At 34.4% G+C, this 20,170-nt stretch overlaps 1 protein-coding gene across 11 annotated transcripts in view; it reads right to left on the reverse strand.

Moving 5' to 3' along the window:
• Window positions 1-20,170, reverse strand: part of NFAT5 (nuclear factor of activated T cells 5) — a gene marked incomplete at its 5' end in the record, with an annotated part of 207,370 nt that overhangs the window by 56,477 nt on the left and 130,723 nt on the right. For 9 of the 11 annotated variants that reach the window (XM_082369762.1, XM_082369758.1, XM_082369767.1 and 6 more), the window contains one exon: window positions 3,901-4,026. In XM_082369762.1, the coding sequence (XP_082225888.1) occupies window positions 3,901-4,026 (126 nt within the window). Of the gene's footprint in view, window positions 1-1,563; window positions 1,624-3,900; window positions 4,027-20,170 lie in introns of those variants that run through there. The other 2 variants (XM_082369760.1, XM_082369759.1) reach the window with 2 other exon arrangements.

The following is a 20,170-nucleotide window of genomic DNA, read 5'->3' on the forward strand; positions in this document are numbered from 1 at the left end:
ACTTTTGTATGTGCTTTATTAGTGTATATACCCATACATGTTAAAATCTGCTACCAAGTATTCATGTACTGAGATTATATTATTCCTGAACAGGACTAATATATAATTCCTGAAAGTAAAATAACAACTTTATGAAAACAAACAACAAAAGAATTACTAACTAGTTATTCCTAAGATTCTCTGGCTGAATTATAAAACCTATGGTTTGATTAATTCATTGTTTATTTCAAGAATTAGAATTAAAAAATTTTAAAGAAACCTGAAATAATTACCTTAGCAAAATATTTTGATATAAACTAATAAACATGATGCTACATCCCAAGATGAGGACAAACAAATAGAATTTAGGATAGAACAAGAAAATAATTTGATTTCTTAAAATGAAGATTAAAGTTTATTGTTCACTTCTGTGAAAGACTCCCTATTTTAAATAAATTAAGACAATCTAAGGATAAAACTGTAAACATATAAGCAGATTTTTAAAAATACTTGATTGGTATGTGAATTATACCTCAATAAAGCTGGTATTTAAGAAAAATATCTGCCATATCTCTTTTCAAAAATCCAAAATTCTAGTGTAACTGTTTGTTTTAGTTCTCCTTAATAATACTTATATTTTAGTTCCTTCCAACCTATACTGTAGGATTAAAGAAACAAACAAAAAGAATACTTTCACAACTTTCATTTCTTCTTGGTCAACTCCTTATTTTGCCAGAATTTGTTATCAATTCATGTAGATAACTTTTTTTTTAATAAGTGATAATTTTTAAAAATATTTATTTATTTATTTATTTGGGTCTTCGTTGTGGCGCACTGGCTTCTCTAGTTGCAGTGAGTGGACTCTAGAGTGTGCGGGCTCAGTAGTTGTAGCACGTGGCCTTAGTTGTAGCATGTGCGATCTTAGTTCTCCCACCAGGAATCGAACCCCGGGCTCCCTGCATTGGGAGCGCAGAGTCTTAACCACTGGACCACCAGGGAAGTCCCTGGATAACTTTTTTGTGTTAGGAAAACGGTCTCTGTCTTAATTACTAAGAACCTACAATATTCTTCAGAAAGTCTGTACTTCTAAAACTTTTATTCATTTACATATTGAACCTCAAACTCCTAAGAAACTTTCTTGTGGGACAAAAACAGATGTCTTTTAAAAATGGGGAAGAGTACAGATTTCAGACTGTTGATTTTCAACTACGCCTCCCAGATTGTGACATTTGGCCCTATGGAGAGGGGAGGAGTTGTGAGGAAGTAAACCTCTTTCCCCCATTCCCAACCCTGGGTCTTACCAGATAAAAGGTGTTATTAATGAGAGTATGTAAAAGTGTGATTATTGTAGAGGCAGAAAAAAGGTTTAAGAGACATTCTTTTTACCCAGTATTCTGGATTGTGGATTAGCAGCATCATGTTTACTCATTCCTTCAGTAATACATAAAGGGAAAAAAATCTAGATTGGCGAATCTGAGAAACACATTTTTAATAATTAAATAATTTAAAATGTACATGAACACCTATATGCCCAGCCTCTAAATTTTAAAATTTAAATTGATTTAGAATTTGTGAAACACAAACCTTTATGGCAGAACTAGAAGTCTGTTCCCACCAGGCCCTCATACCTGATAGCAGCCAATCCGGCTCCTTCAAAACTCTGAAGAATTAACTACATCAAGAGTCATCATTTTTATGCAATTCATATTTAAACAGCAAATGCTATAGATTAAAAAAAAAAATCAAAGAACTCTAAATTAATGTATCTTTCCCTAAACATCTAGTCTTTTGGCCAGGAAACACTGAGTAACTTGTAATTTACTCCAAATCTCTCTTTGACATCTATGTCACTAAGGACATTAATATGTCAAATAAGAAAAGCAACTCTAATTATACATACTAACTGATATCCCTACTATAACTATTCGGCAATTTAAACTCTCTTACCTGTAACGTTACATGACAAAGACTCTATTCTACCAATAAGACATTAGAATTCTAGAATAAGACTAGGTTGGTTAAAAGTAAACGTGTAAAAAAAATTACAAATGACTTGGTTTTAGATCATAGAAACTTTCTGTGTGTGAATATATGAAAATTATCAAGGTCACCTCCTTACTCTCTTCACAATCTTTACAATGTCAATAACTTCTTGATCTAATAAGAATTCATTACTTCAGAATACTTCCTTTGGTTAATTCTTATTTTCATGATTTTTCAACTCAAGGCCTTCATTCTAATTTATCTGGAGAGGATTATGGAGGGAGGGAGAGAGGGAAGGAGGGACCTTCAACATTCCATTAGTGACTCAAATTCAAAAACTTTCAATATTTATATATAAAAACTTCTAAAATTGAGTTTGGTATTATTTCAAAGGAAGTGTCGTTCTTTTTCCAAACCTAGCTAACATTTTTTCAGCTTTTAAAAGGAACTGGATCTACTGTCAACAGATGTTAAAAAGCACAGAAGAAACAGACTTTTAGTTCTATACAGATTCAACATGTCTTTAAAAAAATCTCAAAAGATACAAAAGAAATCAGTTAGTCAATTTCTACCTGTGGATTTAAAGTGAAATATTTCATTAAAATTAAAAAATATATATTTTATTATCTGATAACTATTTTAAAACTGGATTAAATATTTAAATTCCAGAAAAAATATTCAGTGCATATAAAGTGAAACCAGGTCATCTTAACAATTCAATTACTAAAATGTTCACAATTAAATCCACAGAATCTGTTAGAAAATGTCTGGCAACACATGAACAGTGAGCAGGGCTGGTAAGTTTCTTGGCCATGTTTAAAGTTTTCCTGCCCTCAACCAGGAAGGCTGCACATTGCACTATACGGCTCAGGGGAAAGATTGGTACACAAGGTTAATTGGACTTAGGTTAATGCAAATAAGAAAAGTACCCAAAGTTCTACTATAGTACCAATATCCTCATTTAAATCACAACCTTCCGCTTCACTGTTCTTTTTGAAACAAAAAGAATTTACTGAAAACAATGTTCTGATGGATTTTAAGTACCATTTTAAAAGATGAGAGGTATCATATTAGGCAAGAAACCTCTAATTAGTAGGACAGATGAAACTTCAGAGTATATATATAATTTTCTAACTTTTTTAAAACACCAAACACACTTAGTAGTCTATAAACCCAACTAAAAAAAGAAATACAGTTGGGCAATCTAATATTACTGAAAGCATTCTTATTAATTTATCACTGATCAAGACATTTTTCAATTAGCTTGTCCGTCAATCTTTTAATTCAATCAAAATTTGAACCAATTTTATATAAAGTGTATGATTTGAGAGCTGATTAAAAATAAACTTGATAAATTTCAAACATTACTTTCCATACTTTTTCACTGATATAAGAAAATGTCTTTATATAAATATTACATTCAAATCTTCCATTTACTTTCAACTGAATTTAAAATAAGTATAAAGTCACATATGTTTTTAAATGTAGGGAAAAGGTTATAGTAACATGCTACAAACAGAAAAGACATTGCGTGCTTGAGTCCTTTTTTCAGATTATACAAAATAAAACATTTTCCCCTTTGAGCAAATTTTTTAAAATAATTGTTTTATAGAGACTCAAATATAATTTTCTATCCATAGCTTGGTATTTAATAACCTTTTTATGTGCAGTCAACAAAAGAACTTTAAACTTGTTCCCATAGTTGAAGATAAGGTCCATTCTGGGAGATGGCACTAATAGATGTGCCAATGTGAAATTTTAAGAAATAACAGTTGTATCAAGAATATTGTATTGAAAGTTTTTAATGTTAAAAGTATGTAGTTTAAAACCTCCTAAAACAAACCCTCAAATCACACTCTTTGATATGAATTTTGCCAGCACTGTTCATGTTGACCAGATAATACTTTTTTTTTTTTTAAAGTAAAATGAAATGCATACCAGCAGCAACTACAGCTGGAGGAGGCGAGCCTGCCTCACCACCACTTGTCTGACTCATTGATGCTACAGATGGTTCTCTAGATGGAGGTAACTGTAACTCCTTTGGGAGAAGATCATAGACAGATTCTGTTGGGCGAAAGGGAAAAAACTTTTTTTAGAAAGAGTATAAGTCAATAACCTAATTATGAGCACAAAATTAATGTCTTTTCACTCTTAAGAATAACTATATTATTCATACACACACACTAAACTTCATATAACTACTGTTGTAAAAGTTATTAGCAAATATTTTTCTTTTATTATATACTTTTATTGAACTGAATAATGAATTTTCCATTCATTCTAACCCCTGTTTTCTTCTTGGCTTTATCCCTCATGCTTACAATGATCTACAGAAAAAGTTATTAAAATTTTAAAACTGTATAAAACTAGACAGAAGAGATGTCAAATAACCCAAGATGCTCCAATATCTTCCTTTGAAAAAAAAGAAAAAGAGGGTAACTTATCATCCTTTACATATGAGATGGCATATACTAGTGTATATCAGCTTTAAATTGGCTTCTCCAATTAGACCACTAGTCTACTGCTCTTTTACTCAGCACCTTTATCAAATATTTTAATTTGCTATCATAATGCATTTTTCCCTCCTAAAGAAGATAAAAAGAGGAATCTTATGGCTCAAGGAACTACTTCTTACTCTGAGGTATCTCCAACTCTAGAAAGGCACAAGTATAGGATACTCTTAAATCAGAAAGCATAAGTGCCTATATTAGATTATGATTACTTTTCTAACCCAGATTAAAGAGTACTGTATCTTTTTAATATATTTTATAATATTCTAATTGTCCATAAAATCAAATTTACATCTACTATTTAAAAATTATTTTATAGTTATTATTATATGGTTTTTGGACAGAAATAATTATCAAGATATCCACTAAAGGTAGTAGAATCAATGTTGGAAGAAACTTCAAGAGACCAGTTAGAATCATATGTTTATTTTCTAAAGAATTGAGGCACAGAGTTTAAGGGACTTGCCTAGTATTCTAAGAAAAGCAACATTCCAACAATTAAAGAAGATTATTAACTATTTGTACTAAGTGATTAAAAAAATAAAGGTAGCACTGTAAGACATTTTATCCTTGGTAGCAAACAATACTGTTAGTTAACTGATTACTGAATTCATAAGTACTTTGATCCTCCCAGTTAAAATATGTATCCTGACTTTCATGTGGATAGGAATAAGAAAGAATATCATGAAGGAAAGCTAAAATTAGAATTTGTAGTATTAAATGATCTTCGTTCACAGTAAAGAATCCATTTAAAAATTTTTCTTTCAAAAAACTATTACCTAACACTTGAAATTTTCATCTTCAAAGCATTTAGCAAATTTTACATCTGTCTGAATATAATATGCCCTGACTAAAATTTTTCAGCTTGTTAAAATGTTGCTAAAAAACTTAAGTAGATTACTTCCATCTTTCAAATAATATAGGGGGGATAGTACGGAGAACCTAATTAAAACAGAAATGCCACATCATCAAACATAGATTTTAATACAATTATTTTTCTCAATACATGTTGAAAACGAGACCCTTATACATAAAAGAAAAGCATATTCAAGACCTTTTTTTGGGGGGGGTGTAGGCAAATAAACAAAAAGGAAATATGAAAATAAAAATTAGCTTAGATAAAAAGAGAAAGGATCTATCAAAATGCATTTATGTCAAGGGAAAAAAAACTTAACCTCGTAAAAGCCCCATCACTAACCACATTTCACTTTCCCAAAGAAGGACATAGAGTCTAAATTAGAGGTATAAAAGCAATGTCAATAAAAATACATTGGGAAGTAACTAAATATAGAACTTGTTATATCTCAATCTTCCCTATAGCCTACCCCCAAACCAAAGAAATAAGCAAGTCAAGTGGAAGGTGTAGGAAGCATGGATTCATTCCTTCACCAAAGGGTATTTTCTGATTAACTGACTCAAGTATTTGGAAATTAGAGAAGTCAGAAGTTTCTTCCTATCTATCCAAGGAAAACAACAGGTAATACAGTCCTTACCATCACAGGCTCTGACTTCAGACAGAACTGTATTGGCTCTGCTACTTTAAACAACTTCTCTAAGACTTAAATCCTCACTGAAACTCTTCTTTTACCCCATTATCTCAAAGAGATTCCCTCCAAGATATAACTGTACACCACGACCACATACATTGGTCTTACTCTCAAGCCTGCTTCCCATAAAACATAAAAAGATTAAAGGGATATAAATTATGCTGTTAGTACTATTGTCCTTTAGTCCTAAATTCAATCCAAATTAAACACTTATACAGACTCCACTAGCCCATGAGAGAACTCCTAAACAAGAGCATAGGTCCTTTAAATCCATGAAAACAACAAATAGTCCTCCCTCATGTTAAGTTGCCATATCTATTTTTCTTGTGTTATCTTTTAAATCAGTTAAATAGATAAGGGAGGAATGAAATTCTAGATTTATAAACAAAGAATATGAAGAAAGAGAATGGGAAATCTGTAATGGAAAGGCAGTTTCCTGAGAAAAGACTTCCTTAGAAAACAAAACTGTAACCTCTACTACATTTTTTTTAAAAAACCTACTAGATTTTAAAAGAATCTACTAGATTTTTTTTTTTTTTTTTAAAGAGAGAGAATGGTTACAAGGTTTCTTTTTGGGGTGGTAAAAATTCCAAAATTAGATTATGGCAATGGCTACACAACTCTATAAATACAAATAACTAAACACCACTGAATCTGTACATTTTATTTATTATTATTATTTTTTATTTCCTTACCTAGAGGAACTTACAGTTTAGCAAAAAGGAATATTATGTTCAACCCTCAGTGCTCAACTTTGTATAATTCCATTTATATGAAATGTCTAGAACAGACAAATTTATAGAGAAAGAAAGTAGGTTAGTGGTAGCCTAGGGCTGGGGGAATAGAAGAAAGGTGGGTGACAGCTAAAAAATATGGGCTTTCTTTTGGGAGTAGTGAAAATATTACAAAATTGATTGTGGTAACAGTTTCACAATGCTGTGAAGAGAATAAAAACCTTTCAACTGTATACTTTAAATGGGCGAGTTGTATTACATGTGAATAAGATTGTTAACAAAAAACCTGCATAACCCAACATTTGTTATCTCATATTTTCTGTGGACCAGGAGTTTAGGCATGGCTTAACTGGGTACTTTGCTTAGGATCTCACAAAGCTGCAATGAAGGTGTTGGACAGGGCTGTAATCATATTGCTCAGTGTTCAACTTTATCTATTTTTAAAAATTTATTGTATTTTTTATTTTTTTTATACAGCAGGTTCTCATTAGTTATCCATTTTATACATATTAGTCATACTGACATACATATATGTCAATCCCAATCACCCAATTCATCACACCACCACCCCTCACCCCCCACCATTTTCCCCCCTTGGTATCCATACGTTTACTCTCTACATCTGCGTCTCAATTTCTGCCCAGCAAACTGGTTCATCTGTACCATTTTTCTAGGTTCCACATATATGCGTTAATATACGATATTTGTTTTTCTCTTTCTGACTTACTTCACTCTGTATGACAGTCTCTAGATCCATCCACGTCTCTACAACTGACCCAATTTCGCTCCTTTTTATGGCCGAGTAATATTCCATTGTATATATGTACCACATCTTCTTTATCCATTCGTCTGTCGATGGGCATTTAGGTTGCTTCCATGTCCTGGCTATTGTAAATAGCACTGCAATGAACATTGGGGTACATGTGTCTTTTTGAAATATGGTTTTCTCTGAGTATATGCCCAGTAGTGGGATTGCTGGGTCATATGGTAATTCTATTTTTAGTTTTTTAAGGAACCTCCATACTGTTCTCCATAGCGGCTGTATCAATTCACATTCCCACCAACAGTGCAAGAGGGTTCCCTTTTCTCCACACACTCTCCAGCATTTGTTGTTTGTAGATTTTCTGATGATGCCCATTCTAAATGGTGTGAGGTGATACCTCATTGTAGTTTTGATCTGCATTTCTCTAATAATTAGTGATGTTGAGCAGCTTTTCATGTGCTTCTTGGCCATCTGTATGTCTTCTTTGGAGAAATGTCTATTTAGGTCTCTGCCCATTTTTGGATTGGGGTGTTTGTTTTTTTACTATTGAGCTGCATGAGCTGTTTATATACTTTGGAGATTAATCCTTTGTCCACTGATTCGTTTGCAAATATTTTCTCCCATTCTGAGGATTGTCTTTTCGTCTTGTTTATAGTTTCCTTTACTGCACAAAAGCTTTTAAGTTTCATTAGGTCCCATTTGTTTATTTTTGTCTTATTTCCATTACTCTAGGACGTGGATCAAAAAAGATCGTGCTGTGATTTATGTCAAAGAGTGTTCTTCCTATGTTTTCCTCTAAGAGTTTTATAGTGTCCAGTCTTACATTCAGGTCTCTAATCCATTTTGAGTTTATTTTTGTGTATGGTGTTAGGGAGTGTTCTAATTTCATTCTTTTACATGTAGCTGTCCAGTTTTCCCAGCACCACTTATTGAAGACACTGTCTTTTTTCCATTGTATATCCTTGCCTCCTTTGTCATAGATTAGTTCACCACAGGTGTGTGGGTTTATCTCTGGACTTTCTATCCTGTTCCATTGAGCTATATTTCTGTTTTTGTGCCAGTACCATATTGTCTTGATTACTGTAGCTTTGTAGTATAGTCTGAAGTCAGGGAGTCTGATTCCTCCAGCTCTGTTTTTTTCCCTCAAGACTGCTTTGGCTATTCAGGGTCTTTCGTGTCTCCATACAAATTTTAAGATTTTTTGTTCTAGTTCTGTAAAAAATGCCGTTGGTAATTTGATAGGGATTGCATTGAATCTGTAGATTGCTTTGGGTAGTATACTCATTTTCACAATATTGATTCTTCCAACCCAAGAACATGATATATCTCTCCATCTGTTGGCATCACCTTTAATTTCTTTCATCAGTGTCTTATAGTTTTCTGCATACAGGTCTTTTGTCTCCCTAGGTAGGTTTATTCCTAGGTATTTTATTCTTTTTGTTGCAATGGTAAATGGCAGTGTTTCCTTAATTTCTCTTTCACATTTTTCATCATTAGTGTATAGGAATGCAAGAGATTTCTGTGCATTAATTTTGTATCCTGCAACTTTACCAAATTCATTGATTAGCTCTAGTAGTTTTCTGGTGGCATCTTTAGGATTTTCTATGTATAGTATCATGTCATCTGCAAACAGTGGTAGTTTTACTTCTTCTTTTCCAATTTGTATTCCTTTTATTTCTTTTTCTTCTCTGATTGCCGTGGCTAGGACGTCCAAAACTATGTTGAATAACAGTGGAGAGAGTGGACATCCTTGTCTTCTTCCTGATCTTAGAGGAAACGTATTCAGTTTTTCACCATTGAGAATGATGTTTGCTGTGGGTTTGTCGTATATGGCCTTTATTATGTTGAGGTAGGTTCCCTCTATGCCCACTTTCTGGAGAGTTTTTATCATCAATGGGTGTTGAATTCTGTCAAAAGCTTTTTCTGCATCTATTGAGATGATCATATGGTTTTTATTCTTCAATTTGTTAATATGGTGTATCACATTGATTGATTTGCGTATATTGAAGAATCCTTGCATTCCTGGGATAAATCCCACTTCATGATGGTGTATGATCCTTTTAATGTGTTGTTGGATTCTGTTTGCTAGTATTCTGTTGAGGATTTTTGCATCTATATTCATCAATGATATTGTTCTGTAATTTTCTTTTTTTGTAGTATCTTTGTCTGGTTTTGGTATCAGGGTGATGGTGGCCTCATAGAATGAGTTTGGGAGTGTTCTTCCTCTGCAATTTTTTGGAAGAGTTTGAGAAGGATGGGTGTTAGCTCTTCTCTAAATGTTTGATAGAATTCACCTGTGAAGCCATCTGGTCCTGGACTTTTGTTTGTTGGAAGATTTTTAATCACAGTTTCAATTTCATTACTTGTGATTGGTCTGTTCATATTTTCTATTTCTTCCTGGTACAGTCTTGGGAGGTTAAACCTTTCTAAGAATTTGTCCATTTCTTCCAGGTTGTCCATTTTATTGGCATAGAGTTGCTTGTAGTAGTCTCTTAGGATGCTTTGTATTTCTGCGGTGTCTGTTGTAACTTCTCCTTTTTCATTTCTGATTTTATTGATTTGAGTCCTCTCCCTCTTTTTCTTGATGAGTCTGGCTAATGGCTTATCAATTTTGTTTATCTTCTCAAAGAACCAGCTTTTAGTTTTATTGATCTTTTCTATTGTTTTCTTTGTTTCTATTTCATTTACTTCCGCTCTGATCTTTATGATTTCTTTCCTTCTGCTAACTTTGGGTTTTGTTTGTTCTTCTTTCTCTAGTTTCTTTAGGTGTAAGGTTAGATTGTTTACTTGAGATTTTTCTTGTTTCTTTAGGTAGGCTTGTATAGCTATAAACTTCCCTCTTAGAACTGCTTTTGCTGCATCCCATAGGTTTTGGGTCATCGTGTTTTCATTGTCATTTGTCTCTAGGTATATTTTTATTTCCTCTTTGATTTCTTCAGTGATCTCTTGGTTATTTAGTAATGTATTGTTTAGCCTCCATGTGTTTGTGTTTTTTACGTTTTTTTCCCTGTAATTCATTTCTAATCTCATAGTGTTGTGGTCAGAAAAGATGCTTGATATGATTTCAATTTTCTTAAATTTACTGAGGCTTGATTTGTGACCCAAGATGTGATCTATCCTGGAGAATGTTCTGTGCGCACTTGAGAAGAAAGTGTAACCTGCTGTTTTTGGATGGAATGTCCTATAAATATCAATTAAATCTATCTGGTCTATTGTGTCATTTAAAGCTTCTGTTTCCTTATTTATTTTCATTTTGGATGATCTGTCCATTGGTGTAAGTGAGGTGTTAAAGTCCCCCACTATTATTGTGTTACTGTCAATTTCCTCTTTTATAGCTGTTAGCAGTTGTCTTATGCATTGAGGTGCTCCTATGTTGGGTGCATATATATTTATAATTGTTATATCTTCTTCTTGGATTGATCCCTTGATCATTATGTAGTGTCCTTCCTTATCTCTTGTAACATTCTTTATTTTAAAGTCTATTTTATCTGATATGAGTATAGCTACTCCAGCTTTCTTTTGATTTCCATTTGCATGGAATATCTTTTTCCATCCCCTCACTTTCAGTCTGTATGTGTCCCTAGGTCTGAAGTGGGTCTCTTGTAGACAGCATATATATGGGTCTTGTTTTTGTATCCATTCAGCGAGCCTGTGTCTTTGGGTTGGAGCATTTAATCCATTCACGTTTAAGGTAATTATCGATATGTATGTTCCTATGACCATTTTCTTAATTGTTTTGGGTTTGTTTTTGTAGGTCCTTTTCTTCTCTTGTGTTTCCCACTTAGAGAAGTTCCTTTAGCATTTGTTGTAGAGCTGGTTTGGTGGTGCTGAATTCTCTTAGCTTTTGCTTGTCTGTAAAGCTTTTGATTTCTCCATCAAATCTAAATGAGATCCTTGCCGGGTAGAGTAATCTTGGTTGTAGGTTCTTCTCTTTCATCACTTTAAGTATATCATGCCACTCCCTTCTGGCTTGTAGAGTTTCTGCTGAGAAATCAGCTGTTAACCTTATGGGAGTTCCCTTGTATGTTATTTGTTGTTTTTCCCTTGCTGCTTTCAATAATTTTTCTTTGTCTTTCATTTTTGCCAATTTGATTACTATGTGCCTCGGCGTGTTTCTCCTTGGGTTTATCCTGTATGGGACTCTCTGCGCTTCCTGGACTTGGGTGGCTATTTCCTTTCCCATGTTAGGGAAGTTTTTGACTATAATCTCTTCAAATATTTTCTCTGGTCCTTTCTCTTTCTCTTCTCCTTCTGGGACCCCTATAATGCGAATGTTGTTGCGTTTAATGCTGTCCCACAGGTCTCTTAGGCTGTCTTCATTTCTTTTCATTCTTTTTTCTTTATTCTGTTCCGCAGCAGTGAATTCCACCATTCTGTCTTCCAAGTCACTTATCCGTTCTTCTGCCTCAGTTATTCTGCTATTGATTCCTTCTAGTGTAGTTTTCATTTCAGTTATTATATTGGTCATCTCTGTTTGTTTGTTCTTTAATTCTTCTAGGATTAAAGATTAATTAAAGAAATGTTAATCATTTCTTGCATCTTCTCAATCTTTGCCTCCATTCTTATTCCGAGGTCCTGGATCATCTTCACTATCATTATTCTGAATTCTTTTTCTGGAAGGTTGCCTATCTCCATTTAGTTGTTTTTCTGGGGTTTTTTCTTGTTCCTTCATCTGGTATATAGCCCTCTGCCTTTTCATCTTGTCTATCTTTCTGTGAATGTGGTTTTTGTCCCACAGGCTGCAGGATTCTAGTTTTTCTTGCTTCTGCTGTCTGCCCTCTGGTGGTTGAGGCTATCTAAGAGGCTTGATGGGAGGTTCTGGTGGTGGGTAGAGCTGACTGTTGCTGTCTCACAACTGTTATAAATTGGCCTCTCTTTCTCACTTTTGCTACCATTTCTGCCTAAAATCAATCAAACAAACAAAACCAAATATTCTGGTAGAGAAAGGTAGTCTGGGTTACAAAATATATCACAAGTTATCTTCTCCTGGTCATACTCACTTGTTTGACACCTTATATGCCACTCACAGGCTCAGTATTTTTAGCTATGCCATCCCCTCTTCAGTAACACCCTCAACCTGATAGAACAACAATTAATTTAAACATTCATTCAACATTTATTTCGCTCCTGTACTGGACTAAAGACACAATATAAGAGAAAATCACTCATGAAGTTCACAGTTGAGAGAAAATAAAATTAGTGAAGTTTAAAATAATGCAATATGCTATAGATGGGAGAAAATATTTGCAAATGATGTGACAGACAAGGGCTTAATCTCCAAAATATACAAACAGCTCATACAACTCAACAACAAAAAAACAAATAACCCAGTCCAAAAATGGGCAGAAGACCTTAATAGACATTTCTCCAAAGAAGACATACAGATGGCCAAGAGGCACATGAAAAGATGCTCAACATCACTAATTATTACAGAAGTGCAAATCAAAACTACAGTGAGGTACCACCCTCACACCAGTCAGAATAGCCATCATTAAAAAGTCTAATAACAAATTCTGGAGAAGGTGTGGAGAAAAGGGAACCCTCCTACACTGTTGGTGGGAATGTAAGTTGGTACAGCCACTAAGGAAAACAGTATGGAGGTTTCTCAGAAAACTAAAAATAGAATTACCATATGATCCAGCAATCCCACTCCTGGGAATACACCTGGACAAAACTATAATTCAAAAAGATACATGCACCCCTATGTTCAGAGCAGCACTATTCACAATAGCCAAAACACGGAAACAACCTAAATGTCCACCAACAGATGAATGGATAAAGATGTGGTACATATATACAATGGAATACTACTCAGCCATAAAAAAGAACAAAATAATGCCATTTGCGCAACATGGATGCAACTAGAGATTATCATACTAAGTGAGGTCAGAAAGAGAAAGACAAATACCATATGAGATCACTTATATGTAGAATCTAAAATATGGCACAAATGAACCTATCTACAAAACAGAAACAGACTCATAGTAGACATAGAGAACAGACTTGTGGTTGCCAAGGGGGAGGGAGGAGGGAGAGGGATGGACTGGGAGTTTGCGATTTGCAGATGCAAACTATTACATTTAGAATGGATAAACAAGGTCCTACTGTATAGCACAGGGAACTATATTCAATATCCTGTGATAAACTATAATGGAAAAGAATGTCTTTATGTGTATAACTGAGTCACTTTGCTGTACAGCAGAGATTGGCACAACACTGTATATCAACTACACTTCAATTTAAAAAAATGCAATATGTGCTTTAATAGAAATATGGGATGTTATGCAAGTGGAGAAGAGGGAATCCTTAACACTATCCGTAAAGGATCAGAGAAGGCTGCACAGGGTATGTGACACCTGAGGTCAATCCTGAACACTGAAATGGGTATTTGACAAACATATTTGTGAAGAAGGAGGGGAAACTTAAAAGCAAATCTGAACAGAGTATTTGTATTTTGGTTACTTCGGTTTTTCAAGTAATTCAGTTAAATTAGAATACAGTAGTTACATGGAGGAGTAACATGAGATGAGGCTCCCAAAGACATGGAGGGGCTAGATCATGAAAGGCCTTGTATAATCATTCTAAGCAATAAAGATTTTATCCCTCAGCACATAGGGAGCTTTTGAGTGTTTCAAGCAAAGACATGATAAGCTCAGACGTATATTTGAGGATGATCATCCTCCCAGGTATATGCAAAATAGACTAGGTCCTAGAGGTGGCAAAGAGTAAGTTTTTTTACAATCCTCTAAGTCAGAAATAATGAGGTCCTGAACCAAGGCAGCTGCAGTGAGAATGACAAATAGGATACGAATTTAAAGGTGCTCAGAAAACTGATGAACTGAATTGGATGACTAGCGGCAAAGGGAGGGAGGGAGGGAGGAACGAAGGGAGGGAGAGGGAGAGAGGGAGAGAGGGAGAGAGGGGGAGAGGGAGAGAGGGGGAGAGGGAGAGAGGAAGGGGGGAGAGGGGGAGAGGGGGAGAGGGGGATGGAGAGAGTGAGACAAGAGAGAGAGAGAGAGAGAGAGAGAGAGAGAGAGAGTGGAGAGAGAGAGAGAGAGAGAGAGGGAGAGAAATAGTTCCAAACAGCACACAGGAATTCTGGCACGAGAAAATTAATGGAAGGTGGTGCAGTTTCCCATGATAGAGAGTTTAGGAGTAAGAGTAAATCTGGGAAGACAATTCCGTTTTAAATGATGAGGCTGAGGTACCTATGGGGCATCCTAGTGAATGTATAAACAGGAGAGGGACCTAGCGATTGATGATGCTGGGCACATAGACTGCTTTACTTTTCTTTTTAATACAAATCCTATCCTAGAACTGGGGTAGAAAATTATTAATTTATTTAAAGTTATTGTTTGCTTGTAAAAATACAGATATGTATGAAATAAAAATAAATTTTCCCATGATCTCACCACCCAAAACACTAGAATATTTATGTTTCCCTTCCCTATTTTTCTATGCATTTTTAAAAAGTTGAATAATAATGCACATAAACTTAATATCAAACTTTTCATTGAATATAACTTTAATTTCTCATATGTATGGTAACTTTGACACCCTCATATTGCTATGTATCATCTTTATGTCTATTTTCTATCTCTCCAATTAGTTGAAAACTCTTCAAGGGCAGAAACTGTGGTATGTCTTATTTGAATGACTAAAGTTTGGCAGTACCATACTTACAATAGGCACTCAATGTTTGCTGATGAGGTTATCAAAATACTAAAAAGTTACTGGGTCATGATTTTAAGTTATGAAATAAGCTTCAGGAAAATTTCTAATTTTCATATTATTTCAGAAACACTGCTAATAAATAAAAGAGGTAATAAATAACATATCAGTGGTGACAACACTGTACCCGCTAGAGAATGAAGCACAGTCAATAAATATTCTCATTCTTTTATTCATTCACTCAACAAATATCTACTGACTGCCTGATGTAAGCCAAGCACTCTCTTAGTTCCGGGGGATACATCAGTCATAAAACAGACAATCTGTGCCATGGACCTTCCACTCTAATGGACTTAAATTATGGTAACTGCTTGCTTGCTAAAAAGAGAAGGGGGATCCAGTGTCCTGTAATTTTCTACCCTTACTAGACTCACATTTAATTGTAGCATTAGTAAAATAAGTTCATTTCTGGAATATAAGCAGTAGAAGCATCTCAACATACATTTATTTTAAAACTTTATAGTATATACAATATAATGTATACATACTTATAATTTAGCTTAATGTTTCCAAAACCAATACTGAACAGAGATCTGTTCCATTGCTTAACAGTCAACCATCTTATATAATCATATATTTAATAAACTAATGATGTACTTATCAATGTATGTAATAATCAATGAAAAGAAATAAATAGGACTTTTTTTTTCTTTTGGCTGCGTTGGGTTTTTTTTTATTGTTGCTGTGCGTAGGCTTTCTCATAGTTGCGGCGAGCGGGGGCTCCCCCTCATTGCGGTGCGCGGGCTTCTCGTTGGGGTGGCTTCTCTTGTTGCGGAGCACGGGCTCTAGGCGCGCGGGCTTCACAGTTGTGGCTCGCGGGCTCTCGAGTGCAGGCTCAGTAGTTGTGGCGCACATGTGGGATCTTAGTTGCTCCACGGCATGTGGGATCTTCCTGGACCAGGGCTTGAACCCGTGTCTCCTGCATTGGCAGGCGGATTCTTAACCTCTTAGCCACCAGGGACGTCCCAATAAATAGGATTAATGTTATATTACTTTATGCATATTATTTTCATTTTGAACTTGAAAAGACAGTTAATAAATGATGATTTGCTCATTCATTCATAAAGCATATTATTTAACTGTTCATTATGTGCCAGGCAAAATAATAAAGTAAATAAAATAGAGTTCTTAACTTCAATGTTACTTCTAATTGCACAGACCTTGGATTACAAGGTACCTCAGGAGTTTATTTTCTAAAAGAAGAAAAACATAATTTAATCACCACTAATTCATTTTGTGTGCATAAGTGCAGACACTAAAGTGACCTGTATCTATCTCTGTTTTCAAACATTCACAGTCCAGTGAGGTAGACTGCAAGTAAATACATAAATAACCAATGGAATCAGTACCAAGCCACAGATGTTATGTGCAAAAAAGGAAAGTAAAAGAAAACAGATATAAAGATGGCAAGGGAAGAATGGTATGAATAGAATTAATGTAGTTTTAGGAGATTAAAGTTCACATAAAAAAGCATAGAGTTTTAGAGGTAGAAATGGTAAAAGTACTCAGTGTAACCCTCGGTTTTTACAAAGAAGAAATTATGTTCCAATTAGGTTATGATTTGCTTAGCACAGCCAAGACTGGTTAAAGCTGGGTCCTGAGCAGGAGACTAGCTGGCTGAAAGATAAATTCTTTATCCAGCATTCCTGTCTATGCAGTTAGAAAGAACACTGAAGTAGAAACTCCATCTCTTTTATTTATTATATTATTACTGTGTGTGGCACATAACGGGCACTTCAATAATGTGTTTAGTGAATGAATATACGAATGAATGAGTAAATCATCTACCTTGATTGATTCTACTCAAACAATTCTAAAACATCATTCTTATTTTTACACTCATAATCTTAGTGAGGGAAGAGAAAATAACAAACAAAAATCTACCTTTATTCCTTGCTATCATTACTAAAATGTCCTACCACCTCAACTAAAAATGTCATTTTTCTACATTATTTCTGACCCCAAATACCCTATTCCCTCATGTCCTTTCTTCCAACTTCTACCCTATCATCATCTAAACTACCATTTTTCAAATGAACAAATAAAAACTACTTTTCATGTTTTAGGGTATTCATTTTCAGTGATTAAAGTTATTTCCCATCAAATTTCTTCTCTTCTATTCATGTAACATGATTTTTTTTTAATCTTCTTTTTTTGGGGGCTGCACCGTGCAGCATTTGGGATATTAGTTCCTCTACCAGAGATCGAACCCGCGGCCCCTACATCGGGAGCGCGAAGTCCCAACCACTGGACCACCAGGGAATTCCCCATGTAACTTGATTTTTTTCCTCCTTCAAGCCAATACTGAAGAAATCAACAAGGCTCACTTTGTCTTTTCTATTCTACACAAGGATTATCAACAACAAACAGGAGAAATGTGCAAACCTCATACTTTTAGACATAAGCTGATTGTTTACAAACATCAAAAATATCTGCCTACTGTTAGCGGCAATAAACAAATGACCAAGTTCATTACTTCTGCCTCTTAAGAGAGTGTTAATCAATAAGGAATATCAGAATTGCATATATAAATATGTTTTTTTTTTCCTGAATGAAGATGCCTGGGATTCCAGCATAGACCTACTGAATAAAGGTTTCAGTACGTAGGATCACATAATGCATATTTTTATGAAGCTCCACAGTTGACTCTGGCTAAGAGCCATTACTTTTTTATTTTATTTATTTATTTTTTAACATCTTTACGGGAGTATAATTGCTTTACAATGGTGTGTTAGTTTCTGCTTTATAACAAAGCAAATCAGCTATACATATACATATATCCCCATATCTCCTCTCTCTTGTGTCTCCCTCTTACCCTCCCTATCCCACCCCTCTAGGTGGTCACAAAGCACTGAACAGATCTCCCTGTGCTATGTGGCTGCTTCCCACTAGCTGTCTATTTTACATTTGGTAGTATATATAAGTCCATGCTACTCTCTCACTTCGTCCCAGCTTACCCTTCCCCCTCCCCGTGTCCTCAAGTCCATTCTCTACGTCTGCATCTTTATTCCTGTCCTGCCCCTAGGTTCTTCAGAATCATTTTTTTTTAATTCCATATATATGTTAGCACATGGTATTTGTTTTTCTTTTTCTGACTTAACTTCACTCTGTAGGACAGACTCTAGGTCCATCCACCTCACTACAAATAACTCAATTTTGTTTCTTTTTATGGCTGAGTAATATTCCATTGTATATATGTGCCATATCTTTATCCATTCATCTGTCGATGGACACTTAGGTTGCTTCCATGTCCTGGCTATTGTAAATAGAGCTGCAATGAACATTGTGGTACATGACTCTTTCTGAATTATGGTTTTCTCAGGGTATATGCCCAGTAGCAGGATTTCTGGGTCATATGGTAGTTCTATTTTTAGTTTTTGAAGGAACCTCCATACTGTTCTCCATAATGAGAGCCATTACTTTAAAGCATGAAATTCAGCCTCAAACATACTGGCCTGAGTTTATTGTCTCTTTAAATATTGCTAGTGTTTTTTTTCCTAAACAGTATTTATATTTACATATCAAAAAGAGGAAGGAACGTTTATCTTTCCTGACTAAAATGACAATTGCTATTTCACATGGTGGTAGATAATTTTAGATATTTAGATTTGATACAACCATGTAGACTTTAATAGTACCTAAAATAATGAAACAGCTTAGCTCATCTGTCATTTTCAGCCTGAGAGAAATTATCTAGAAATACTTCTTAAGGGCAAAAACCAAAGAAATTCAATGGGTAAAACTCGCCCACTGACGGCATATGGTAGTCTTCCAGAACTCTCTTGGCTATTCTCTAATACAAATAATACTTGTTATATAAAAGTTTAATACTTTGTTTCTAGCAAAAAAAAAAAAAAAAAGCTTGATTGTGAGAACTGACCAGATGTCACTTTACTGATCAATGAAGCCACTCTTTTCATTAATTTTGATAATGATTTTCAGTTGTCATTTTACAATAGCAAATGAAAGGGTAGCTTACACAAATCTTTGCGCCACAATGTGGTCCATAAACAGAAACAGCTCTAGAAAATTGAAAACTGTTCTAAAAATAAATTATATCTAATAATATTACAGTTTAGAGCTTACAAAGTACTTTTATATTTATAATCATAGAATTGATATATGTGTAAAGTGCTTTGACTCTAAAGTATATATAAATAAGATGGATATTACTAATTTTAAAATTATTAATCATAACTTCAGAATAGATTCTTTTTTAGTGTTTTAATTTTTTATTAAAGCATAATATATACATATAGCAAAGTATACATATCTTAAATCTTGAACTTGAAGAATTTAAGCTAAGATTAAGCATCCATCATGCTTCCTCCCAGGAACTACCCCACGAGGTAACCAATCTTCTGACTTCTATCACTACAGATTATAGTTTTGCCTGTTTATAAACTTTATATAAAGGAAACATATAGGGTATACCTCTCTTTTGTACCTAGCTTATTTCACTCAGAATTATGTTTGTTCAGTTTATCAGTGTTGTTATACTTACAGCAGTTCATTCGTTTGCACTGCTATATATTATTCTGTCAAGTGAATATTCAACAATTAAATCCATTCTGCTGTTAAACAGCTGAGTTGTTTACAGTTTTTACCTTTTACAAAAATACTGCCATAAACATTCTTGTATGTGCATATATGTACTTCCCTTGGATACATACCTAGAGTGAAACTGCTGAGTCAGAATGTATGTGTCTACTCAACTTTAACTGATACTGCCAAATAGTTTTCCCAAGTGGTTGTACCAATATACACTCCCAACATCAGTGTATGAAAGTTCTTGCTACTCTACAAGCTCAGTCATAAGAAAATGCTTTTATAATTTTTTTATAAGTGATCTGGTAGAGATGGAATGGTATGACACTGTGGTTTTAATTCACATTTCCCTGAAAACTAATGATTTTGAGCACC

This window comes from Balaenoptera borealis (assembly GCF_965194805.1).
Source record: "Balaenoptera borealis genome assembly, chromosome: 19".
Classification (NCBI taxonomy): domain Eukaryota; kingdom Metazoa; phylum Chordata; class Mammalia; order Artiodactyla; family Balaenopteridae; genus Balaenoptera; species Balaenoptera borealis.